The following is a 27,996-nucleotide window of genomic DNA, read 5'->3' as shown; positions in this document are numbered from 1 at the left end:
GGCCGTGCGCTTATCCCGGGACGGGGCTCGTCCGCGGGGTCCGGGGCGGCGCCGCCGCGGGCAGGTGAGCGGGGCGGGGGGCTCGGGACGGGACGGGACGGGACAGGACGGAGGGCGGCGGAGGAGGGAGGCTGTGCCGCCCCGAGGGGATCCAGCGCCGGGGGAAGGTCCGGCCGCGTTCCAGCACTCCCAGTGCTTCAGCAGCGATCTGCTCGTAGGGGCCCTTAGCACCTGACATTGAGGAAACCCCCGAGTCTTCGCAGTGTTGACGTTTGGAAATGTTACATGACATTTCCAGGTGAAGAAAAGGGATAAATGTAGGTGTTGGGTGCTTGCTGTATTTTACTTGTGCCTGAGCAGGACAGGTACCAGCTCTGAACCCAGATACTGCTCCTTGTACACCCTCTTCATACACCCGACCATGTGTGCTCACAGCTCAGGAAAGCCAACCATATCCTGGGCTGGATCCCAAGAAGTGTGGCCAGCAGGGTGAGGGAGGTGATTCTGTCCTTCAAATCTGCTTCAGGTGTGAGACGTCACCTGGAGTGCTGCATCCAGCTCTGGTGTTCTCAGCACAGTAAAGACATGGACCTGTTGGAACATGTATAGAGAAGGATCACAAAGATGATCAGAGGACTCTCCTGTGAAGACAGGCTGAGAGAATTGTTCAGCCTGAAGAAGAGAAAGCCCCAGGGAGACCTCATTTCACCCTTTTAGTGTGTGAAGAGGACCTACCTACAAGAGGGCTGGAGAGGGACTTTTGACCCAGGCATGTAATCAGCAAGACATGAGGGAATGGCTTTAAACTAAAAGAAGGCAGTTTAGATTAAATATCAGGAAGAAATTTGCTGTGAGAATAATGAGACACTGGACCAGGTTGCTCAGAGAAGTTGTGGATGCCCCATCACTGGCAGTGTTGAAGGTTGGGTTGGATTGGGTTTTGAGCAACCTGGTCTAGTAGAAGATGTCACTGTCCATGGCAGGGGGGTTAAAACCAGATGCTCTTTAAGGGCACTTCCAACCCAAACCATTTTATGATTTTATGATTTTATTATTCTTCTAGCTCTTACCTGCCACATTTCTAGCAACTAAGCTGAGCAAGGATGCTCGGCCAGGGATAGTGTCTAATTTCCACATGCTCAATCAAACCCAAGTGGGAATTCAGTTATTCATATTTTCTGAAGCTGTAAATGGGAAACAATGTTCTGGGTTTAGTATCCTCAGTGTGTGAAACAGGTAGAATGGCTGCAAAACCTGGGGGACTGAGCACTGTAGCTGCTGATAGTTTCTTTCTGGAGAGGATAGACCCTTCGTTTTCAGGGTGGATGTGCTGAAAGTGGGGGAAGCTCTACAAACACAGGAGGGTACAAGATGGGTGGATTTATGGAGATAAGTAAAGTGGGTGGTGGCAGGGTGAGGCCAGCAAGAGAGTTATTTTCCATGGAAATGCCACAAAATGTGCAGGAAATACAAAACTGGAATTTCCTTTACACTGAAAAGCAACAGTCAGATTTGTAACTGCTAGATGGCTCCCCTCATGAAACAGAGCAATTGAGTTTGACTGAAGAGTAGGAGCCTGCCACAAGAAAGCAGGTGTCAAAAAATCCTCTCACCAAGAGTCTGCAGTTACTTTACACTTGCTTCTGTGTAAAGCATCTTCTCACTATGCTCTGCTAAACTTATTGCCAAGAGCAAACTAGTGAGCAGCAGGACCAAGATCATAACTATTCAGTCATGGTTGAAAGCCAGCTACAAGGCTTTAATTTTAATGCAATAGGTCTCTTGTGACAGCTTTGTTCTTCCCTGGGATTATAATGTTGGTAAGATTATCCCTATCAGTAAATGATGCTTCAGCAAGAGCTTAGGATCTGAACGACTTGTAGTACAGGAGACTTTTGTTGAAAGGGGAGCTCCTCTCAAAGTAGGCAGACAGTGGTTCTGTCTCTCTCTGGCATCACCTGTAATTCTACATTGTAGATACAGTGATTATTCTGGAATTTGATATGCTTTATAGGTGGAGCCCAAACAAATACCTCACATGTCAACACACATGTTGTTCTCTATAAGAACAATGAAGTCACTCAGAACAGTAGCTTCAAGTCCATCACTAGATAAGATGAGAAAAATGCCGACGATTTAAAAAATGTTTGTTTGGGTTTTTTTGTTAAATAATACAACACTAAACCCACTTGTTAACCTTTTATAGGATATTCAGCATTGAAGTACTTTGGAGCTGCTCCTGGCTCAGATTTCTTAAAAGCAGAAGAGAAATTTCTTTCTTAAATTTTGACATTTGGGGGAAACTAAAGCAGTTATAAGTAAATGTGTTGTGGTAACACTCCTGCATTGTCTCCTAGTGCATAATCAAGGAGGTTGTTAGTAACAGGCTTTAAATAAGCACTCAAATAGTTGGGTAATAATTTCCTATATGGTGTTTGATAGAAAGAATGCTTCAGAATTGTATTTGTGTTTTCAGCAGGGGACTGGTGAGAGATAGCCAGTAGAACATGGAAAAATAGAAGTCCTGTCCTGTTGTAGCCCTTTGATGTTAGCAGGATACTCTTTGACAGTAGAGGGATGCATTTACCGTGTTGGACTCACATCATATGGTCCAAAAACCGGGGTCCAGGTTTCAGTGATTGGAGTTCATTCTTTTCTTATGAAATATTGGAGGTAGTGTACAATTGAACAGTGACAGCAGAAACTGAACCACAGTTGAATATCCAATTTCCAGAAAAAACCATGCTGCTTCTAGTTTTTTCTCAATCTGTCAATCATTTATTCTTTTTCTACTCTTGGATTCAGCTGGAATGATGTTGAATTAACTTGTATCCTGTGGAAGGTATCTTTTCAGCTTTACACCGGCTAGCGCTTGTATTTCAATGCCTTAGAAAGCCTCGAGCAGCCTTGAGAGGTAGCACGGGCGATCTAGCACTTTAGTAGCTCTAAAATCGGTACCTGAATCAGCTGCAGAGCAAATACCATCAGCAGAAGCAAAGAGGGAGAAATATAGCTCCCTGCTCGCTCAATTCCCTGCAGTTAGAAGCCTTCAAATGAGACAGACGACCAGAGATGTTTACAGGAAGGTAGCTGAGCTGAGAGAGGGCGTTTGCCTCCCCTCGACCATCTTTTATTCGGAGAAGGGGAAAGGGGATGACTGGGGGCGGACCCGGGGTGAGTGGCCAATCAGACACTGCTGAAGAGTCTGAGTTACATTTGGTTTTGCCCGCGCTTGGAACAAAGGAACTCGGAGCACATGTCTTTGGGAGGGGGGATGGGAAGCTCAGAACAGGCAGCAACAGTATCCCACCCACCCAGCTGGCTGACTGAAGGCGAACTCGCTGTGTCTACCCAACTACTTTCAGATGTCTTTGGTCAAATCTGTACTGTTAAAATCTGTTTTGTATGTCTTAAAAAATATATAATTTTTCACATTGATTCATTTTATTTTCTTTCTAAAGCTTTTTTCCAGTGTCTATATTGAACTTAAAATCAGAAATTAATAAGTTAAGATGTTAATTTATACTGTAGTCTGTGAGCTAACTAAGTTAAGGGTAGTGGTTTTCCAGCCAGCAAGTAATTTTCTGCTACATAAAAACTGGGATGGAGGAAGAGGAATCAGTGGAATGTTACATTGTTAAAACTGATCAATGTAAACATCCTTGTTAATATTAGAAGAAAATTCTGAAAATGCTGAATAATCTAGGACATAGATTCAGTTCTCATTTGGTAGCGATTCCACCACTGATGGATTTTTTTTTTGTCATGCTAGTCGATAACATCTTTGATTGCATATATGCTCCATTTAAAAGAGATGTATTTTTAAATAAAAATGTGAAGTGGCATTGGTAATATACTTGCGTAATTCCCATACGCCAACCTTAGTTTGGGCTGTTCCCAAGAGGGATTTTGCTTGTGCCAGCATTTTCACTGGCATCCCTTTAGCAGGGAGCCAGCTGATGCTGTTGGAGATCAGTCTGGGGGTAAGAACATAGAGCAAAGGACTGGTGGAAGGACAACTTTCAAGCAGCAGCTCATGTGTGGCTTAAAGTGACTCTTTAAGAAGCCCCTGTTAAACTATATGTGCATGAAACCTGCACAAGCTATTAAACCTCGAATTTCTTCAAAGAATGGAGGTGAATTTGTTTGCAAGGTCTGTTTCCCACAGAATTATAATGAGTGTGATCAGTTACCTTCATCATTAACCAGCTTCTCAGTTACCTTGCCAGAAGTTTATCTGGCTGTTGAGTCTGCAGTTATTTGTGCTTGGGGACTGTGGAATAATCTTAAATCTCGTTGGTAGATTATAGGATCTCTTGTTCATCAGTGATCTGTATATCCCAATTAATCCCTATATCATATAGGGGTTCTTATTGATGCACTTGCTGTGGATGTGGACGTTTTATCTGTGATTTTAAGACACTTTTGGTACTGGCTGTAGTAGTCTGTGTTCCAGGCCTGCACCCCCCATCAGAATGCAAAATCCACTCACTTCTTTCACCCTATGCTGCAGGTTGAACGAGTTATTCCAAGTACTGCTCAGTATTTCTGATTCAGCAGCCTGAGGCAAGCCCCCTTAACATGGCCTTCTCCTGGACTCTGTCAGCACAGCATGCTTTGCACACATTGAGGATTTGTAGTCCTTGCTCTTATTAGAACTTTATAAACGATAACTTACTATAAAGTAGCACTGCACCATCAGCTTTATCCTTCTTTAACAGTGTTTCAACAGATATTTTAATATCTGAATCATGCAGACTATTCCTTTTTTTTCTTTCATGTTATTGATAAAATCTCTTTTCAGTGAAAATGTCCAGATCTTCCTATATCTTAGTCAGGCACCAGTCATCAGGATATAACAATTCTATATTAATTCTTGTGACTTTTTGTCATACTGATTTCATTTGTTTGTACCATGTTGAGCATCTTTTAACACAGTGCTTGCTTCCTTTTAGTTTACTGTCCTTTCAGCTTGTGCTCTACCTGTGAAACTGCCTTTATCTCAAACCAAGAGCTTTTGCACTTTTAATCTTCTGATTCTCTCACCCATCTCACTGCAGTGGGGAGTGAGTGATCAGCTGTGTGGTGATCAGCTGTCTACTGGGGTTAAACCAAGTGGTCTTTTTTGCTGTCCAGCGTGGAGTTCAAAGGGTTTGTGATATGGACAGGTTTCATTGGTGTGTGTGTGTGTGTGTGTGTGAGACTAGATTTATAGCTACTGCAGCTACACATTCTGCAGGGCTTGCCACGGGGCTTGCTTGCCTTGCTGCATGTTAGCCACTAGTGCTTATTCATGGCTGCTTTTCACTTTTGCTGTTTGCTCTACTCTTTGTCATCCGTAATTCTGAAGGGAGCTGTGCTTTACACCAGTCCACCCCTACAGTCTACCCAAGGCTTCAAAGAAGGAGAACAGAAGTGTACAGCAGGTTTGCTCATATAAGTACACAGATGAAGATGTAAAGTCAGAGAAGGCTGAGCTTGCTGTATTTTATGATCCTGGCACTGACTTTGGCACTTACAATTTGTTTCTTGTAGGTACTTGTTCTGGTGCTGGAGTGGAAAAATCTACTCGTTAAACAAGTAGCAACCTGATTGAGGCAATGAAAATCTGTATTCAGTTATGGATTACTGAACTGGATTGCAATGTTTAAATCTCTAGCAAATACTCAAGAATCTTAAAAGCAGCCAGCAGTTCTGGAGTGCTCTTGCATTCCAGTGTAACCACTACCTGCTGTCAGGCAGGCAGGGTCAGCTGTAGGAATGGACTAACTAACCAGGGGGTTGCATGTGTAAAACATTGGTAGGGCCATGGAGCTCTCTTGGGCTTTGGTAGGGCTGGAAGATCTGAAAAAAAGGTGTGTTGTATGGATGAGGGGTGAAAAGCTGCTTTTCCCAGTGCTAACAGCAGTACCAAATGTGCTGGACACCTCCAGGCCTTGTGAAGGAGCCATGACTGCCTTGGTTTTGCTTGCTGGCCCTTCAGCTGCTCATTCCACTATCTGATCCCCTTACTGCCAAACTGAGAGGAAGAAGAAGCTCAGGCTGGACTGTCTACAGAAGATAGGGAGAGCCCACATCTCTGGCAGCAGTCTTCTTGGCTAACGCTGCTAAAAATACTTTCCAGTTACTCTCTTGAGAGAAATCATCTGATCAGCCATGTTGCAGGGATCCTGAGGCTTTGTTGAACTCCAGCCTTTCTTGTTTCAGCCCCTATTCCATAAATACATGGCTAATCTCATAGCCAGCAGCTATCTTAGCATGACAGAGAGACACAAAATGTTTGAACCTGTGCTATACCAAAATAAGCATCAGGTGTATTTACAGAAACCTTTTCCCCTAAATTGAGAAACTACAGCTGGTTGTTTTGGTTTATTTTTTTGTATTTTTTTTTCTTTCTTCTTCATGCAGGACATGATAGGTAGAAAAGAATCCTGTGCTTCAGGACAGATACCAATGACCAACCTCGGCTGCCTTGTCTATGCATTGGAAGAATGGACTGTTGTGGAGTTCCTGAAGAAATACCTTTTTCATCTGATCATTGCCTCACTTGCAATTAGTGCAATATTAGTTTTTTTTATAGTTCCTTTAACAATCGTCTTTTTCATTTACCTTACTAATATTTTGCTTTTAATATATCAGAGGAACAATGAGATAAAAGCAGATCCCTTGAGTGATGTTTGGGATAGTGTAAGAAAAACTATAGCAAGCTTTTGGGATATATATGCAAGAATATGGCATGGTAAGTATGACATGACTTGTCTGAAGCTTTGAATTACAGTAAGTGGTAAATACACAGAAGTTTTAATTTTAATTTTTTTCTTCCAAATGGATGCAAATAAATTACATTTATTATACTTTGCATGGCATCTTTGAACATCCTGCAGTATAAAACTTTCTCTATGTCTTCCTAAGACTCTGCCTACTCCAATCCCATCCAAATGGCTCATGGCAGGAGCTGTAGCAGGGATGGAAATGAAGGCAGAAAAGGTGGAACAGAACTCTTAGCTGGCAGAAGCTGTGGCTTTCTCAAGCCTTTGTATACATTAGACTTCTGGTCCAGCTCCACCTGAAACCTAAATCAAATGTAGGAAGAGTCTTGACAAGGATTCATAGAAGTGCAAGTCTGTGAGGAAATTCCCTCCCACTGTGAATACACTTAACTCTTGTGGAGAGAACCTATCTTTGGGATTCTTACAGATAATGGTTTCAATTTAAACATCTCACCTTCTCTAAAAGAGGAGCACTTTATTATGGAAAATCACAAACTCTTCCTTCTCCTGGACACAGAATAAAGATTAATACTTCCAGATTTCAGGAAAGCATCCAGACTGTTTGCCTTTAATTCTGAAAATGAAGCATTTTCACACCAGTTACTAATTTTTTTTTTTTTAAATACTATTATTGTACTATTTACAAGAAGTTCCTAATGGGAAATATATCATTTAGTTCCCTCACTGAGGAAAATGTCAGGTTCAGGTCTGATCTCACGATTAAACTGACCAACAAATCAGTCCATTGATAAGCTGTGGTGTTTGAAGGACTTTCTCTCTGTTATTGACCAAAAATTCCATCCAGAACTTAATTATTTTAAAAGCTACTGCAGAGGCTTTCACAACTCTCTGAAAGTCATTTAACAAAGGACAGTAAATAGCTTTTTTTTTAAACTGCTAGGTGATTTACAGATATCATTGTCAGTGTATTGCTTTCCATCCTAAACAGGTTATGAGCTTCATGGTGTGGAAAACCTCCCAGAAGGACCAGGCATTCTTGTGTATTACCATGGAGCTATTCCTATAGACTACCTTTACTTTTTGTCTAGGCTGTTTCTCTGGAAGAAAAGAATTTGTCTGTCAGTAGCTGATCATTTTGTGTTTCGTTTACCAGGTAAGAACATATTCTCTTGTATGTAAGCTTCCTGGATTCGCCTAATATGTTCTGGTTTTGGTGAACTTTACATTTTCTATACTTGAAAGAGAGCTTTTCAACTAAAAGACTGCTTTTAGACTTTTAAACTAAAAGCTGGTAGTTGTAACAGGATAAACAGGGTAGAATATCCTGTATTTTTGTTGAAAACATTGGTAAACCCTCCAAAGCCAACAAATAGACATATAATCCTTTTGGGATGAAACGTCATCACTCAGTAGAAGGTGCTGGGTAGGATTCTACTGTTGACCTAGTCAGGTCAGCTGACTGGTCAGGAGAAGATACAGAGAAGCAAAGATAATTCAATTTTAGAAAAACAAGGCACAGAGTGTCCAGAAGAAGTAGCAGGGAGATTATTTAAAGGCACTTTTATACCACTAATACTGAAAGCTGTTTTAACAATAGAGAATAAAGGAAACTATTTAGAAGGACACTCTTCAGAAAAGGAAGTTTTCCTGAAAACAGGTAGCATAAACTCAAGCAAATTTGATGCAAAAACTATATTCCTGCACCCCTAGAAAGAATACAAGAACTTTCTACAAGCATACTTAGTAAATACTGAGCACATCAGAAGTATGAAGTCATCAAAAGATGACTGGCTTTTAAGAGTACCCTCAAAAAAAAAGAAAGTTTAGCAAAATGTTGGAAAGGAAACTCCTTTTTTAAGGGATAAGTAAAAGGGTACTCTTTCAAACTGAAGTGTCCCTAGCACAGCTTTTTATTACAAATGCAGAGTACACACTAGTTAGTACTAAGCAACACTCTCAGCTGTGCAGTTGCTGGACTACTGGTGTGTACATAACATATTGCTTGCATTATGTTCATGCTAGAGCAACAGAAGGTGGCAAATGTTGTGTCAGCCTTTAAAAAGGCTATAAAAAGACATCTGGTAAGAAAGACTACAAATAATTGAGGTTAGACCTCCCCATTGCATTAGTAGAAAATGTGGCTAAAAGTAATAGGCTGAGTAAAATTTCTCCCTAACCATCTCTTGCTCTACCATGCTTACTTACTTTTTGCAAAGAAATGTTACACTTCACAGATTGGTTCTTTAAAGAATGCTCATGAGCATATGCTGAAGCTCAGTTCAGTTTATTTACAGAATTAATTACAGTTACAGGAGAATTCTTCTGTGAATTAATAACACTCTTCATGCTGGAATAGCTGCAAAGTAATAAAGTTACAATAAAAGGACAAAGATGATTCAGAGGTGTGGCACGGCTTCCTGTGAAGAGCTAGGATATCAGACAGAAGCCTTGCATGGCTGAGGGATAAAATGTTCTGTGAGACCTGGAAAAGGGGACTGAGTGGTGATAATATTTTCATGTGAAACATTATAATTCTCAAAAGTTTTAAAGCCAAGCAGATGAAGAACCTCCTTGCTTAATAAGGATATGGCATTCCTGACTTTAGGATCAAACAGAAATATGTCTGAGTTCACAAAGGGGTTAAACAAAGTCAACATCTGTCTTTGACAGAAAGATCTATCAAGCATGATACCTTCAATAAAATACAATTAAATTACAGGATTTAATTGTATAACAATTAAATATAATAACAGCACTGTGTTATCCACTGTCTTCCAAAGTTTCTGTTGCAGATCTCTGTCAGTCCAGAGTTGTTTCTTCCATTTATTAATATAAAAAAATTTCTTTTCAAACTTTGCTGTTTGAACTGGGAATTTGAAGATTGTGGAAATACTTGTTTGCTTTCTATCAGAGTTCCAAACTGATATATTTAAAATATAAAGATAATATTAGAAAGCACAGAGTACTTCTATGGTTCTCAATCTGTCTTGTAGAGAAATCCCAGTTATGGAAACAGAGGAAGGAGATTCACTGAACTGTTTGTGTGGTGCTGAAATTGCTCTGCTAGCTTCTGTCATTCATGCACCTTGAGAGTCTTAGTGCAGTGCAATTTGATCCACATAGTTTGCAATTAACCACAAAATACTCAATTAAACAACTCAAACCCTCAACGTTTAAAATATTAAACATCACATTTTAAAAGAACACCAAAAATAGCTGCTTGTCAGGTATTTATTTTTGTAGTAATCTTTATTTTACTGAATTTTTTTTTCTGTATTAAAATATGTAAAAAGAAGGAGAGAGGAATAGATGCTTATTTTCAGATTTCTAGCTATGACCCACAAGTTTTGCTTACATAATTTGGTTGATAATCATGGAAGATAGCATGTGGAAGCCTTTTTTATTTGAGACGTTCCTGACAAGATGGTTCATCTTCATAATATTTGTGCAAAAATATTGTCACGTATTTGTCATTTTGCCAACATTTACTCTGTAGGTGTCTTACTTCCTTTGTAAAAAATTTGTCTTAGCCTAAATATACAGCTACTAGATTTTAATTTAGCTGCAATCTGGCTCCTACACGCAAGCAGTATTTGGGATATATGTTGTTATATTAATATGCATTTGCTACTTATTTATTTCAGGACTTAAATTATTGTTGGAAGTGACGGGTGTTATACCAGGTACGAGGGAGGAGTGTCTCCTTGCACTGAGGAATGGATACTTGGTGTCCATCTCACCAGGAGGAGTTCGAGAAGCGCTGTTCAGCGACGAAAGTTACCAGCTCATGTGGGGAAATCGAAAAGGCTTTGCTCAGGTCGCTCTAGAAGCAAAAGTGGTGAGTGCCATAAGTTACCAATCCCAGTTTATGCTTTCTGCATATGTGCTTCGTTATAAAATGCAGCTTAGGAGCGTTTGTTGGAAAATCTTCCAGAGGAAATGGTTGGGAAGTAAAGATTTCATGTCCTTTTCCCATCACTTTTGTCAAGCACATAATTCACAAAAAGCAAGGGTTTTTGGAACTGTCCAACTTTTTCTTGACTGTTTCAAAGCATCCATCTCTGCAGTTCCATGTCTACAGTCCCATTATGCAGGCATCCAGTGTCTCATCTTGACTGCATTTCAGGAATCTTCACTGTGGTCCTTCTCCATATTGTCCTATGGTTTCATTCTTTTTTCTTATCTTAGTAGGCTTGCATCTTTATCTTACTTCCATGTACCCCATCATTTTCTTATGGCTCTTTAATATACTATCCTTATCTTTCTCCTTAGTTATTCTGGGAGGGTCTAGGACTTTGTTCTTACCATTACTTTTCCTCATGTTTGTAAAAGATTGCATCAACTAACCTGTGTCTGCATCAGTGTCTGAGTTTGAATCATGTGTGCACTTTTGAAGCAGTTTCTGCATCTCCCTCACCATGCTTTCATTCCCATCGAGGAGCATGTTAGAATACCTGAGCTGCATCCCTTCTGGCTGAAACTAAACCAAAATTGGGACCTAATACTCTCTAGCGTCAAATGGTCCAATGGTTCCAAACAAGAATTTGTTCTACATAAAAACAGAGCACTGAAGTGTGTTCAGTGGAGATGTCAGATCCTCAGCATCCTCTAGAGATGTGTTTCTCTTGATTTGTACCCCACCAATGTACACATGGCCAATATTTCAGTTAGTTTCCATATGGAAGATGATGTACAAATACAACCTTCTACCACTAGCTCTGACTTCTTCCATCTAAATCCACGTGGGAGACTGCTTTTCTGACATGGTGTCTGGGAAATTGTTTTATTTGGGATGGCATGCAGCTGAAAGAGCAGCAACCCTGTCTTTTTCCTAACTGCCACTTTTCATCATCATTACCTCTAGATACAAGTTTTCTGCTTTAATTTACACCTAGCATACTAGTGCTTTTTGTGTCTCACAATACTGGTGCAAATCCAGGTTTTATCTGTGCACTTTCTGCTGCTTTCTCTTGAATTGCACAACCATCACTTTTTCTTCACATTCTGTCTCGGTTTTGAAAGACAGGTGTCTGCTAAGGAAGGCAGAGGCCCCCCTTGAAGTGGCAGATATAACCCCTTTTCCCTCCAAGTTATTATATTTTGAAATCAAGGGCCTTTAGGCAAAGATGTGGGAAATAGGAATAACAGTTCTTTACTATATATATATATGTATATAACCAGTCAAACAAAACAACAACAACTATGGCAGTAACAGCAATCACAAACCCAGTGCCAGCCTTCTCGGCTGTCAGGCCCTTTCCCCTCGGGTGCAGTTCCGCTCGCAGCCGGCAGGGGCGCTGGCGGCTCCCGGTGAGCAGGGCAGGTGCGATGGTTCCCCCGCGGCTGCAGGGGGCGCTCCGGAGCGAGCTCGGGAAACCCGCGGCTCTGGTGCCCTGGGATCCCGGGAAGGATGGAACAAAGGCTTCACAAACCGCTGGGCAGCCGATCCCGGACTCTCAGGAACAGCAGGCTGGAATGGCAGGGACGAACGCAAATCCCGGGTGGCAGGCGAGATGTATCCAGATGGGAAAAAACCACGGAGGCCCAGGCAGGCAGGGCGAGCAGGGCTACAGCGTAGCGAAGACTCGAAGCAGCAGCGGAGCAGGGCAGCCACAGCCCGGTCTCCAGCAGGGCAGGGAAAGCGGCTTTTGGGGTCCCGGCGTTGCTTCCAGCAGGAAGAAAGAACGGCCAAAAAGAAAGCAGCAGCAGCTCCTTTCTCTGCAGCTTCTCTCTCCGGACGCTCAGAGCGAACTGTCCCCACACCCAGGTGTAGACAAAAGAGTAGCCAGGCTCGCCCCACTCCCCTTTTTGTCTTTCTTAAGTACAGCTATTTGTCCCCTAGCAACATGCATATGGGAGAAAATTCCTTTAACAGGAAAACCTAAGACTAAACTAAAACCCCAACATTATCCACCCCGAATTTTTTCCCATACTAACATGTTACATGAAACTTAACTTTTTTTTTAACCATATAAATCTATGCATTACCCAAATTATATACAAATATACATGCTGATATTGATACAAGTACAGAGCCATGGGTAGTTCACCCTAAAACAAGGTCCTCTTGAGGTAAGCATCGGGTCTCTCCATCCTTTTGCATCACCCACCAGGTGCAACCTTGTCCCTGAGCAAAAACAACCCCACGGATGGGTTTGTCTTTGCTCAAGGCAGACTTTACCCAAACAGTTTTTCCAAGCATACCTCTCATGTGCACCACTGGAACCTTATCTCCATCTGTTGTTTGTAGGGGTTCGGATTGGGCAGGGCCTGCTCGGCTGGTGGAACCTCGAGTGTTAACTAACCAGGTGGCTCTTGCTAAATGCATCTCCCAGTTTTTGAAAGTCCCCCCACCCAGTGCCTTCAAGGTGGTTTTAAGCAGTCCATTACATCGCTCAACCTTCCCAGCTGCTGGTGCATGGTAAGGGATGTGGTACACCCACTCTATGCCATGTTCTCTAGCCCAGGTGTTTATAAGGCTGTTCTTGAAATGAGTCCCATTGTCAGACTCGATTCTCTCAGGGGTGCCATGCCTCCAAAGGACTTGCTTTTCCAGGCCCAGGATGGTGTTCCGGGCAGTAGCGTGAGGCACAGGGTAGGTCTCCAGCCATCCAGTGGTGGCTTCTACCATTGTGAGCACATAGCGCTTGCCTTGGCGGGTTTGAGGCAGTGTGATGTAATCAATCTGCCAGGCCTCCCCATACTTGTATTTGGACCATCGCCCACCATACCACAGAGGCTTCACCCGCTTGGCCTGCTTGATCGCAGCGCATGTCTCACAATCATGGATAACCTGGGAGATACTGTCCATGGTTAGATCCACCCCTCGGTCTCGTGCCCACTTATAGGTGGCATCTCTGCCCTGATGGCCTGAGGCATCATGGGCCCATCGAGCTAGGAACAGTTCTCCTTTATGTTGCCAATCCAAGTCTATCTGGGACACCTCTATTTTCGCAGCCTGATCTACCTGTTTGTTGTTACGATGTTCTTCATTAGCCCGGCTCTTGGGGATGTGAGCATCTACATGACGGACCTTCACGGATAGCTTCTCTACCCGAGTGGCAATGTCTTTCCACTCTTCAGCAGCCCAGATTGGTTTTCCTCTGCGCTGCCAGTTTGCCTTATTCCACCTTTCCAGCCAACCCCACAGAGCATTGGCTACCATCCATGAATCAGTGTAGAGGTAGAGCTTTGGCCACTTCTCTCTTTCAGCTATGTCCAGAGCTAATTGGACAGCTTTGAGCTCAGCAAATTGGCTCGATCCACCTTCTCCTTCAGTGGCCTGTGCAACTTGTCGTGTGGGGCTCCATACAGCGGCTTTCCATTTCCGGCTAGCGCCTACAATTCGGCAGGAACCATCAGTGAAGAGGGCGTATTGTCTTTCACTCTCTGGTAGCTCGTTATATGGTGGGGCTTCTTCGGCACGTGTCACCTGCTCCTCTTCTTCTTCAGAAGATAACCCAAAAGTCTCACCTTCCGGCCAGTTTGTAATTATTTCCAAGATCCCAGGGCGACTTGGGTTTCCAATTCGGGCGCGCTGCGTGATGAGGGCAATCCATTTGCTCCAAGTAGCGTCGGTGGCGTGATGCGTGGAGGGAACCTTTCCTCTGAACATCCACCCCAGCACCGGTAGTCGGGGTGCCAGGAGGAGTTGTGCCTCTGTGCCGATTACTTCTGAGGCAGCCTGGACTCCTTCATAAGCTGCCAGGATTTCCTTCTCTGTGGGAGTGTAGTTGGCTTCAGACCCTCTGTAGCTTCGGCTCCAGAATCCCAGTGGTCGGCCCCGAGTCTCACCAGGCACCTTCTGCCAGAGGCTCCAGGACAGACCATTGTTCCCGGCTGCAGAGTAGAGCACGTTCTTCACCTCTGGTCCTGTCCTGACTGGGCCAAGGGCTACGGCGTGAGCAATTTCCTGTTTGATCTGGGCGAAGGCTTGCTGCTGTTCAGGGCCCCAGTGGAAATCATTCTTCTTGCGGGTAACCAGGTAGAGAGGACTCACGATCTGGCTGTACTCGGGAATGTGCATCCTCCAGAAACCTATAGCGCCTAGGAAAGCTTGTGTTTCCTTCTTGTTGGTCGGTGGAGACATTGCTGTGATCTTATTGATGACCTCAGTGGGAATCTGACGTCGTCCATCTTGCCACTTTACTCCCAGGAACTGGATCTCTCGGGCAGGTCCCTTGACCTTGCTCTTCTTGATGGCAAAACCAGCTTGCAGGAGAATTTGAATTATTCTCTCTCCTTTCTCAAACACTTCGGTTGCGGTGTTCCCCCACACAATGATGTCATCAATGTACTGCAGATGTTCTGGAGCCTCACTCTTTTCTAGTGCAGTCTGGATCAGTCCATGACAGATGGTGGGACTGTGCTTCCACCCCTGGGGCAGTCGGTTCCAGGTGTACTGCACGCCCCTCCAGGTGAAGGCAAACTGAGGCCTGCACTCTGCTGCCAGAGGAATGGAGAAGAATGCATTGGCAATGTCAATAGTGGCGTACCACTTTGCTGCTTTGGACTCCAGCTCGTACTGGAGCTCCAACATGTCTGGCACGGCAGCGCTCAATGGTGGAGTCACTTCATTCAGGGCACGATAGTCCACAGTCAATCTCCATTCCCCGTCAGACTTGCGCACAGGCCAGATGGGGCTGTTGAAGGGTGAGTGGGTCTTGTTGACCACCCCTTGACTCTCCAGCTCGCGGATCATCTTGTGGATGGGGATCACAGCATCTCGATTTGTCCGATACTGCCGGCGGTGCACTGTCGAGGTGGCAATTGGCACTCGTTGCTCTTCCACTTTCAGGAGCCCAACTGCAGAAGGATTCTCAGATAGTCCAGGCAGGGTGTTCAATTGCCTAATGCCCTCTGCCTCCACAGCAGCAATCCCAAATGCCCACCTGAGTCCTTTTGGGTCTTTGTAGTAGCCATTCCGGAGGAAGTCTATGCCCAGAATACACAGGGCCTCTGGGCCGGTCACAATCGGATGCTTTTGCCACTCCTTCCCAGTCAGGCTCACCTCAGCTTCCAAAAGGGTCAACTGCTGTGATCCCCCGGTCACCCCAGCGATGGATACAGGTTCTGCCCCCACATGTCCCGATGGCATTAAAGTACATTGTGCCCCAGTATCAACCAATGCATCATATTTTTGTGGCTCTGATGTGCCAGGCCATCGGATCCACACCGTCCAGAAAACTCGGTTCTCCCGTGCCTCTTCCTGGCTAGAGGCAGGGCCCCTCTAGCCCTGGTTATCATTCTTTCCCTGGGCGTACATGCTCGAGGTACCTTCAAGGGGATCCGACATATCATCCTCCCTTCTGTAATACCTGGCAGCTCGGTCACGGGAGGCTGAGGCTACCTTCACCTTAGCGGAACCCCCTCGGTTAGTGCCTCCCTCCTTGAGTTCACGCACCCGCGCTGCCAGGGCAGAGGTGGGTTTCCCATCCCACCTTCTCATGTCTTCCCCATGCTCACACAGGAAAAAACCACAGCTCAGCTCGTGGGGTGTACCCTCTCTCTCTAGCAGGGGGACGACGGGCTCTGACTTGGAGGCCTGTGATTCGCACTGGTGCCACACTGACCCTCCTCATCTCCTCCCTCATCTCCTCCCTCATTTCCTTCCTCATCTCCTTCATGTCCTCTTTGAGGTCCTGGACCACAGCAGAGACATGAGCTTTCAGCGGGCCATTGATCATGCTGTCATAATGCCTGAGCCTGTTGGCAACAGAGCCCACTGTTTCTCGGGTATTGTCAGCATCAATCGTTGCAATGAAGGTGGTGTATTGCGATGGCCCTAGCCTTGCCAGGTTCCACATCATCTGTCCTGTGCACCTGACCTTATCGGGGTCATTATCATGCTGTCCATCCTTCCCAAAGAGTACCTCTAATATTGCCACCTCTCTTAGCTGTTGGATCCCTTGCTCGAGTGTCTTCCACTGCATTCTATGATGATACTCCTGCATTCTTTCTTTGTGAATGAACCTTTCTCTCACACTCATTAAGAGCCGCTCCCAGAGAGAGAGAGGCCCTGGCTCCCTCACAAATATCTGGTCCACACCTGGGTCCTGGGTCAACGATCCCAGATACCTTGCCTCACCACTATCCAGTTGCACACTTGTGCCCATAAGGTCCCAAACCCGAAGCAGCCAGGTGGTATAAGGCTCACGCCCCCTTCGCACAATGTCGTTTCGCATAGCACGGAGACTGTCGTGCGACAGGGACTCAGTGATGACTTCTGGCTCTGGCTCTCCTGCTGGTTGTGAGGGCCCTGGTTGCCCATCATCGTTAACTGGTCGTACTGATTTGGTCTTATACTTCCTCCTTTGCACAGGGGCGACTGCTGCTGGCGGGGCGACTGCTGCTGGCTGTGGTTGTCCTTGTGGTTCAGCTGAAGCCTGGACGGTTGTAACATCTGTGGGTTCCACTGCTGCACCATCGGACTCACCCTCTTTGGGGCAGGGAGAGGGTTTTTCACTAGCTGAGGAGGTGTATTCCCTTAGCAATTGGCATATCTCCTGGCGCACCTGGCCCATCTCCTGGCACATCTCCTGGCGCACCTGGCCCATCTCCTGGCACATCTCCTTGCGCACCTGGCCCATCTCCTGGCATATCTCCTGGCGCACCTGACCCATCTCCTGGCATATCCCCTGGCGCACCTGACCCATCTCTTGGCACATCTCCTGCATCCCTTTTGCCAGTACCCCCACCCAGTTTGGGTAGTCCATTTCTGAGGTGGACTGTTGGGCAGTATCAGTCTGTGGGGCGGGATCTCTAGTGTCTGGGGCTGTGGCAGGCTCTGGCTCTGGGGTAGGATCTCTAGTGTCTGGGGCCGTGTCAGGCTCTGGGGCAGGATCAGGCTCTGGGGTAGGAACTCTACTCTCTGGGGCCATGTCAGGTTCTGGGGCAGGATCTCTAGTCTCTGGGGCTGGTGTCCGGGTAGATATCCAAGCCAATCTCAACTTATCCTTGAATGCTAAATAGAGTAGGCCTATCAGCAGCAGATGGTTAGTATTCAGAGGGAATTTAAACCCTTCGAAAATTGATGGGGTGGGCCCAAAGAACTGGTTGAGGGGTTGGGAGAAAACTTCCCCTGGTGTCATTTCCTCACAGAAGGTACCATTGTTAACATAACCCCAAAAACATGTGCTCAGTGTGTGATAGCTGTTTATCCATGTGCCCACATTCCGGAGGAAGTTAAAAACCCATGAATTCCTCACCTTCTCGACCCATAACGCAAGCTGGATAACAGCAATGGTAGCCTTAGTCAGAGGACCCATATTCAAGTAAGGAGCTGCAAAGGGGAAGAATATAGCCACGGCTACATGCCACCCAAACCAGGGTAAACTAGACCACATAGTGCTGCCTAACAAGGTTCCAATATCCAGCACACAAAATAAAGTTATCGAGGAACTGTTATTCCTTTTTCACCTCTATCTCTTAATGCCCTCAGGCCTCACGTTGGGCGCCAAGATCTGTCTCGGTTTTGAAAGACAGGTGTCTGCTAAGGAAGGCAGAGGCCCCCCTTGAAGTGGCAGATATAACCCCTTTTCCCTCCAAGTTATTATATTTTGAAATCAAGGGCCTTTAGGCAAAGATGTGGGAAATAGGAATAACAGTTCTTTACTATATATATATATGTATATAACCAGTCAAACAAAACAACAACAACTATGGCAGTAACAGCAATCACAAACCCAGTGCCAGCCTTCTCGGCTGTCAGGCCCTTTCCCCTCGGGTGCAGTTCCGCTCGCAGCCGGCAGGGGCGCTGGCGGCTCCCGGTGAGCAGGGCAGGTGCGATGGTTCCCCCGCGGCTGCAGGGGGCGCTCCGGAGCGAGCTCGGGAAACCCGCGGCTCTGGTGCCCTGGGATCCCGGGAAGGATGGAACAAAGGCTTCACAAACCGCTGGGCAGCCGATCCCGGGCTCTCAGGAACAGCAGGCTGGAATGGCAGGGACGAACGCAAATCCCGGGTGGCAGGCGAGATGTATCCAGATGGGAAAAAACCACGGAGGCCCAGGCAGGCAGGGTGAGCAGGGCTACAGCGTAGCGAAAGCTCGAAGCAGCAGCGGAGCAGGACAGCCACAGCTCGGTCTCCAGCAGGGCAGGGAAAGCGGCTTTTGGGGTCCCGGCGTTGCTTCCAGCAGGAAGGAAGAACGGCCAAAAAGAAAGCAGCAGCAGCTCCTTTCTCTGCAGCTTCTCTCTCCGGATGCTCAGAGCGAACTGTCCCCACACCCAGGTGTAGACAAAAGAGTAGCCAGGCCCGCCCCACTCCCCTTTTTGTCTTTCTTAAGTACAGCTATTTGTCCCCTAGCAACATGCATATGGGAGAAAATTCCTTTAACAGGAAAACCTAAGACTAAACTAAAACCCCAACACATTCTTATGAATATGTCATCAATTGCAGTGCTCTTTGGCCTTCCATATAAAGTTGTCTGTCTATACAAGTGAATCTGTACAGGGAGTTGAGTTCTTCCCGTGAAACTTTAATTTCTTATCATCCCTTTCAGATTTTTGTGCAGTTATGTCTCTTTTGCACCTCATCCAATTTGTTGCTTCTCCAACTTTGTTTTGGTCTCTTGTGCTAAAGATCCTGCTACAAAGGACCTGAAGGTGCAAAATGCATGCTTCAGGTTAATATTTCTTCATAACTCTATCTCTAAATGATTGTGGGGAGATAAACACTAAAATAAACTTAGGGGCATTTACCCAATGTATAAAGTAATTTTAGGCCCAGTGTCCTGTTTCTACATCTTGTCTTGTTATGTTGCCTTTTAAAAGTCTTATGTCTTAAGTCGAGTCTTATGTGCTTCTGTTCCCTTTCCTGTCCTTTTTCTCAAAAGTGTAGGCTGGTAAATGTCAGTCACAATACTTCATATATTGTGTGGGCCTGTACACCACCACTACTAGGAAAGTATCAGAATGTGAATGGGATAAACTCAGTCAAATTCATATGGGCACTTTGAATTCCCCAATAGTCTTCTTATGTAATAAATGAATAATATGCTCAAACAGTTAGAAGGAGGTGTCACTTCAAAAACCTGAGTGATTTCTAATGATTTTGCTTTCATATCTGTCTTTCAAGCTATTTCAAACATCTGAGTACTCTTTTGCCAGATGTTTTCCCTTCACCTGGAACCTTACAGTAATGCAATGTCACAGGTTGTAGGTTTTTAAATAAAAATTGAATTAAAAACTCTCAGTGCCCTTACACAGATTGCCACCCTGATCAAAACACATCACAAGAATCTTTGCCAGTAATCCTCCTAATTCTACCAGTCTTCTATAATATAGAAGCACATGGAAATAGCTGAATAGTAGTACCTAAAATTGTTACCTCCTCTTGACACAATTTGTGTTTTTGTTTTGTGGGGGTTTTAAAAATTTTATTTAATGAATTGGGTTTTCACTGAGGATAAGGTTCCTGCAGTGTGAAAGGGCCTTGTGGTCCTTTGCATAATGTTTGGTAAAACAGGCACTATGTAGGACTGTTACCAGGAGGGCAGAGAAAGTATTTTACCCTTTGACAGCTACTAGCCTGGGCTTACCTTTAGAGTGCTACTAGTTCTTACATCTCTTATTATTACCCTCATTCAGCTTTGTGGGTTGTTATGATCAGGAACTCTGACTGGATCCCTGTATGGTGGGCATTGCTGTAATTAGTTTGCAAGCTTCACTGAACTTTGGGCATCTTTGATATTTCTCTGGAAATCTGGAATCAGACAAACTTTAGATAACTAAACACTTAAAAAAATAAAGAGAACTGCTGTGCATTTAACAGTAGAGAGGGCAATATTAACCTTATATATCACTTCTTAAATAAAGTTAGGCCCATAGTAGTCACTGGATCCCATCTTTTGACACATTTCAAATTTGATTGTTCTTGCTGCATCCTTTTCAATACTGGCTGGACTAGTCTTGCAGGCTGACCAAAGACTGGGGTGTAGTGGATGCCAGGCACCCATCAAAGCCTCTCTATCACTGCCCTCCACAAGTGGACAGGGGAGAGAAAATAAAACAAAAGATTCATGAGCTGAGGTAAAGACTGGGAGAAATCACTCACCAAATACCATTAAGGGCAAACCAGACTCAACTTAGGGATATTAATTGCATTTATTAGTAACAAACAGAGCAAGACAATGAGAAGTAAAGTGAAAGTCTTAAAAACACCTTTTGCTCCACCTCTTCCTTCTTCCTTGGCTCTACCTCCTTCCCTGCAGTGGCGCAGAGAGATGGGGAATGGGGGTTATGGCCAGTTCATCACATGTTGTTTCTGCCACTGCTCACAGAGAAGAGTCCTTCTCCTGTTCTAGCATGGGGTCAATCCTACAGGAGACAAACTTCAACTTGAGTCTATGCCATGGGCAACAGTTCTTCATGAATATGTGGGTCACTCTTCCACAGGGTGCAGTCCTTCAGGCACAGCCTGCTCCAGTGTAGGTTCCCCACAGGGTCACAAGTCCTACCAAGGAAACTTGCTCCAGCATGGACTTCTCTCTCCATGGATCTGCAGGCCCCTGCCAGGAGCCTGCTCCTCTTTCAGGCATCCATGCTCTGGTGTGGGTCTCCTCCACAGGCTGCAGGTGGGTCTCTGCATCCCCATGGTCCTCCATGAGCTGCAGGGGCCCAGCTGCCTCACCATGGGCTGCAGGTGAGTCTCTGCTCTGGAGCACCTCCTTCCCCGCCTTCAGTGCTGACCTTGGTGTCTGCAGGGCTGTTCCTCTCACATACTCTCACTCTGCTCTTCTCTGTCTGCAATTACATATGCGCAATAATTTTTTTTCCTTCTTAAATATGTCATCACAGAGGTGTTATTATCATTCCTGATAGGCTTGGCCTTGGCCTGCAGCTCATCTGTCCTGGAGCTGGCTGGCATTGGCTCTGCCAGACATGGGAGAAGCTTCTGGCAGCTTGTCACAGAAGCCACTCCTGTGGCTCCCCTGCTACAAAAAACCAGCCATGAAAACCAAATATACTGGGGATAGACTCATCCAGCAATCAGAACTTGTTCTATTACGTAGCAATTAATATAAATTTGCTAATACTTACTCAGATATCATGAATGAAGACAAGATAGAATTATAAGGGTCTTTTAAAATTTTTTTTACATACAGTGTAACCATCAACCAAAGTACCACACACACTTTATCAGAACAACTACATGGTGGTTAATAACCTGTCATAGATTGCTTGAATGGGATTTCAAGACAAAACCTATTTTATATATGAATAGACATTCCCATCCATCATATAATATTATGGAAGTTCAATATTTCTTCCACTGAAAAAGTTGAAGAAAAGCAAACAAGGAATGTAGTTTCAGCCTCAGTACTTGCCTGCAAAGTTTTCACATTTGGTTTCCACTTCGTTTTGTGTAACTACTCTGCTTAACAGGAGTCAGAGAGTGTTACTATTTAATGTCATGACTCAGTGTACCTCTGGGACATATATTTGTCTCAGTCAAATTCATCCATGACCTTCAGAAATACCCTCTGTCTGTGGCTTGCTTTTCACAGGCTAACAGGGAGGTATCATCATTTCTGAAGATCCCTGAATTTTATCTGTGCCAAAAAATTCCTTCGAGTTAGGTAAAAAATAAACAGGAACCATGATTTATAAAATTCTCTTGTATGGGCAAGAGATAAGTGATTTCCAGAGGTCTCTTCCAACCCCAACTATCCTGTAATTCTGTGATTTTCAAGCTGTCTGGGTGTGGTCCAGCTCAGTTCCAGCACAGCAGATATAAATCTATGGGTTACTGCAGATCTGGTTGTGCTGCTTTACAAATGTAAGATTTTGTGTGTGCCTGCTTTTTCCAGCTTAGAGACAGAACGTTGCTGCCTACTCGGCACCTCAATGGCTGATCATTGTATGAGAGTAACTTCTGTAGTTGCCAGATTTCTTTATAGCCTGACATATGTTTCTCTTGCACTATTCCTAAAATTTAAAGTGTTTTGTTTGTGTGACAGATAGGTTTCAAACATTTTACGTCTTAGATGTATAGTATTCAATTAATAGCTGAAGCGGAGTGTGGTATTTTTAGTGTCCAGTACTTAAATGTTTTTTAAAAAATGTTACTGATTACTTTTTAAGGCTTTATTTCTAACAATTTCCCTTAATTTCTTGTTCTGAAGGGTTTACTATTACAACTTTATTAATGTTTGATACTTTTGCACTCTCTCAGGTATTTTTTCTTTTTAATGGTTTCTATCACTATGAGTTATTTGTTAGGCTCTAGTTAGATCTTTTGCTTGCTTGTTTGCTTATGTTTTTTTTTTCTCATCCTGCAGTTTCTGTTCTGTGGTAGTGATTCTTAACAGTATAAATGTCTTCTTTCATTACCTCTTAATTACCAATTACCAAATTGTTCCAACAATGTCTTCAAATTAGAGTTTCAGAAAAAAGGAAAAGGGACAATAGTGGAGAAAAAAAGTCTTTACATATATGGATACAACTACTGTCAGTCTACAAACTATGAAGCCTTACCTCAGGCTGTAAGATACACTGTTTCAAGTGCAGGTATCTCAAGTGTGTTTCTTTTCAGTTACAATGATGAAATGAATTTGTTCTGTAAGTGCGTAAGGATCCGCCCTCCAGAAGGTGTGTAGTCCCGGTCAGTGAGGACACACAATTGCCTTTTTTGTCTCACATTTGCCTTTTTTTCTGTAGGGATCTGCAGAAGTCTTTTCCACTGAAGTTTTATCCTATCCAAACAGTACTGCTTCAGTTGGACCCTATTTGAGAAGCAGATGAGATGAGCCAAGCATGAATGTCTGCTTGCTTTCTGCAAGACTTCACAGACTGAACACTTTCCTATTCACCACTCATGATGAAAGCTTTAGATAGAGAAACTATGGAAATTTGTTTTATGTTCCAGTCAGTGATACTGCAGTAAATACATAACAGAGGAGTTATATAAACCCTAATACAATGTCAGTCATTTTATTTACAGATAATGACTTTAAAACAGATGTTTCTGGGAGCTGAAAAATAGAATTCTATTTCTAGTCTGGAGTTTTTTATAGCAAGAGTCCTTGTTTACTGCTTAACTGACTGATAATTACCCTCTGTATCTGAGTGACTTTCTTAGCTGCATTAGCAGGCACTAAGACAGAAGTTCAAACCTGATATAACATTTCCACCTTTTTTTTTTGTGCTTCCTTAGCCCATCATTCCAATGTATACTCAAAATGTCCGTGAAGGCTATAGGATGTTTAAAGAAAGAAGTAAGAACTTAAAAGCATATTTTATGTATTTGGAATGTTTTCTCTCTTTTCTCTCAGATTTCTCTTGCTTTTATCTTAGATATTGCTTTTCAGACTTTTGCTTACTTTGGATTTTCTAATACTTGCTGTGGGTCAGAGGTAGCTCAAATATGGAAATAGCTTGTACATAACTGGTTTATGTGTGTGATTTTGTTCTTTAATGCAGTCTTATTTTATGATCTATTAAGTCTATCGGGCTTTGTTTTGGTGGACAGTTGCCTCAATCCTGTAACAACTTTCTTACTGTCAAATTAACCATGCAATTTTAAGAAGTCTTCTACATTAATCAGATCTCACGTTTGGATTGTGTTTTCTGTGACTATAATCTCACTTTTTCCTCCCATAAACCATTTCAGGATTTTTTAGACAGTTATATGAAAGCACTCGATTGCCTTTTACTCCTCCATATGGAGGACTTCCAGTTAAGTTCCGCACATACATTGGGAAGCCAATCCCTTACGATCCGAATATAACTGCAGACGAATTAGTTGAAAAGGTGAGTTCTCTCTCCTTGCAGTACTGAACTACATACTTTTCCCTCTACTATATATGCACTGGAAACCAGTTTTTTGCATGCTTGGTTAAAGACAAATACACTTTTACTTGCTTGTTAAAGCTATGGGAAGTTGAGGTCTTGGTATTTAATGTACCAATACCTACAAGTACATATTGACATAGTAATAGTTGATTGGGATGCCCTCATGTGTGAGCTCTGTCTTCTTGTTATGTTAACTTTGCTTCTCCCATGCCTTTGATAACTTTGATAATAATTATGGTAACTGAAATGACGTAAAGTATATTTTAAATGCAGTTTTCAGTAACTATGAAAATAAATTTCATTAATAACAAATAACTTTGAGAATCTTCACCAAATAGCATAGGGCTCTAGAGGCAAAGTTCTTCAAGAGCTTCAGTCTCATTGTCAAAATGAAAATGTTAAAAAACAAAGTTGCATCCAAAATATAAAAATATTTTGAGTACCTACACCTTGGTGAAATTAGTAATGCCCAGGAGCATAAAAGTGTTTACAGATCTAGATTTTAGGCATTTTTTCAAAATACTAAGCTAAACCAAAAATACAGCTTTTAAAATTTTTCATGGAAGATGAAAGGAGGATTTTATGCAAGAAGAATTAAAGAATCTGCTATGACCTAGAAATACACAAACAAATCAACTGTTAGAAATTACTTATGGAAAAACACCTTGCTGCCCTCACAAAGATGCAACAAGGCTAGCTTTTCTTTAATTTTCTTTTTTTTAAGATCCATTGCAGGTTGTTCTGAGCTTCACAAAAGTGAAACCAGAAAGACAGGTTTGGTTACAAGGGAACAGCCCCAGCAAGCTGTGGAGTTTGGTCTTAGCAGCTTTAGGAGGCTGGAAGCAATATGACTGCCCTTATGGTTATTCATATTCTTGTATTTTGGGGAAACAGTATTTTGTGTACCTGCAAAAGTGAAATTGAAATTTCCCATTATATAATTTAAAAATAAAAAGGGCAACTTAAATGAGGTTTGAGGTGAGAAGTGGCCTGGCTGCTGTCTGATCCTGCTGGCAAAGGAATTAGGACATGAATCAGTCAGGAAAGGTTTGGCTACTTTTCTTATATTCACAATGATATTCTACCATAAGTCTGGGGTAGACCTGTGGAGTATGTAGCTACCCTTATTTCAAGTTTAATTACACGAGGGAAACCAAAAGGAGATAGTTTCTTATGTCTTTTAGAAATATAGAATATTGTAGTCATTCTCTTCCTAAACTTGCATTTGAATATCATATAAAGAGTATTATGAATTTCCTTATTGTGTGCATGCTGTGTATGATAAAATTACAGGAGAATTAATGTTGGGAAGGACAGACAGAGGTTCCTACTCCAAATTCCTAGTCCAAGCAAGGTCAGCTATAAGGTCAGATGAGGTGAATCAGGCTTTATCCATCATTTTTGATGAAAACTTTCAGGGACGGGAGATTGTAGAAACTTAATGTTTGCATGTGTTGAAGGGTACTCTGACTTGGTAATGACCACATTTGATAAATCTCAATAATTTGATCCTTCCCAAACTTCAGTCATTGTTCTTGTTCTTTCTTTTCCAAGAAATGTGTCATTAGGACAACTAGTTAATATAAAAGACAATTATTTTCTTACAGTACAGTTACGTGTGAATTTTTTTCTTGAACTTCTGAGAAGGCAGTGATTATATTGATCTTCCATGCATAAATAGGTCCATGCATAAAAGGCAAATTTCTCTTCTCTTTTCAGACAAAGACTGCTGTCCAAGCTCTCATAAGCAAGCACCAAACAATCCCAGGCAACATATGGAAGGCTTTACTGGAACGATTTGATAAACGTCGTAAAAGTGATTAGAATGCTTATGTTTGTTTCGTTGGTTTTACAGCATACAGTAAAAAACAATTTCCTACAGCACTGGTCACTAATAGCTGGTGTTAACCAGTTTAATTTTCAAATTTCTACAGATTTGGTGGAAGAAAACAATTAACCTCTTGAAAGTTCCCTCCTGTCTTTGAGAATATTCTGAACTCAGAAAGATCGATGAAGATGACTTATGTATAATAGCAATGCAACAGCTAAATTACCCCAAAGGAAATCATGCAGCCAAGATTTTCCTGGTTCCTAAAACAAGTATTTACTTACATCCAAGAGCCTTAGTGGTGTTGTCTAGAACTGTGGGTTTGTCTTTTGAGCACAGTCCAGTCTCAGAGCAGAGCCTCAGAGTTGGTGTTGTCCCACCAGAGACCACCCCACCGGGTGCACCTTCCCTGACGGACTCATGCAAGAAAGTGTCAGAACAAAAACTGTCTTGCTTTAGGGAATCAGCTACTGCTTAGCCCATTCTTCTAGAGACTATACAAAGAGCCATAATCCCTTTAAACCAGATATTAGACTCCTTCAAACACATCAGCTTAGTGGTTCATACCCTGGAAAGCAGCACTACTGCATTCAACGCTCTTCCCCCACAAAAAAAGGTCTCTCAAAGAGAGGAAAAAAAAGCTTTAGTTCAGTGTAGCAAATATTGCAAACACATGTAGAAGGTAGTTTCAAGTCTGAGCTGGTTCATGCACGCACTATTGCACCACACCATAGTTGTTTAATGGATGAGACTGCCGCCAGCCTGAAAATCCCTGGATATGGTGCGTGCACGGATGTGCTGTATTTACTCAAATCTCCTGGTGAGCAGGGAATAGGGTTGGGGGAAGCTTTCATGGGCAATGCATCCTTGAGGCTTATCATCACTGGTGGTTTGCCTAAAAATGTAGTACTTAAATACTGTAGTACTGCAACACTGCTGGTACAGATTGAACCAAAATGCCTGTTTGGAAGGGCAGTGTTGTCTTCCTAATGCAACTTGTGGAAAAGCAAAACTTAGTACAAAGCAGAACGTGTTTTGTACAAAGGCTGTGGGATGTTGTTACTGGTGGGAGTGGGAGAACTTTGTGTAATCTATCCAATATGCCATTAAATGCAACCAAGTCTTAACTTCAAAGACCGAGAAAGGTAATTTTTGTGCCACATTTTTTCCTTCATGTACTTTTAATACGTAAATAATCTTTCCTCTCAACATCCTAAAAGGACATAACATCTAAGGAAATATATATAATGTTTGCCCATTTTTAAATAGAAAACTAAATCTATGTTTTCGATTAAAATAAATTCTTCCTCAACCCTGCTTCTTCACAAGTATTTCTTGCACATCTGGTGAAGAGAGAAGGATAGACAGGTAAGTTATTTCCCTGGACCAAAAAGACAGGAATCCTATCCTGAAAAAACCCCTCAAATCTGTCTTAAGATACAGGAGTCTTTACTTGAACACATTAACTATAACTGCTCTATACAGGCAGAAGGATTTTTCTCCCAGCAGAGACTCAGCATGCATAGGAGATGATAAACTAAAGCAGATCAAGATGCTCACTGATATGCCTGGACATAAACAGGAATTCAAACCACGAAGTCTTACATGCCACTCTCCAGCAATACAAGCTGAAATTCAAAGCCTGAGC

General features: G+C 43.2%; 1 protein-coding gene across 1 annotated transcript; it reads left to right on the top strand.

Annotated features, from left to right (window-relative positions):
- LOC125317304 (transmembrane protein 68-like) lies at window positions 1-27,996 on the top strand. Its single transcript, XM_048287063.1, has 7 exons — window positions 1-64; window positions 6,409-6,739; window positions 7,720-7,884; window positions 10,376-10,569; window positions 23,883-23,943; window positions 24,339-24,478; window positions 26,240-27,996. Exons 2-7 carry the CDS (start codon window positions 6,412-6,414, stop codon window positions 26,342-26,344), a joined length of 993 nt encoding a protein of 330 aa, XP_048143020.1. The 5' UTR covers window positions 1-64; window positions 6,409-6,411; the 3' UTR covers window positions 26,345-27,996.

This window comes from Corvus hawaiiensis, chromosome 26 (genome assembly GCF_020740725.1).
Source record: "Corvus hawaiiensis isolate bCorHaw1 chromosome 26, bCorHaw1.pri.cur, whole genome shotgun sequence".
Lineage (NCBI taxonomy): Eukaryota > Metazoa > Chordata > Aves > Passeriformes > Corvidae > Corvus > Corvus hawaiiensis.
The sequence above is the reverse complement of the archived record's forward strand: the minus strand, read 5'-3'. Positions and strand labels throughout refer to the sequence as shown.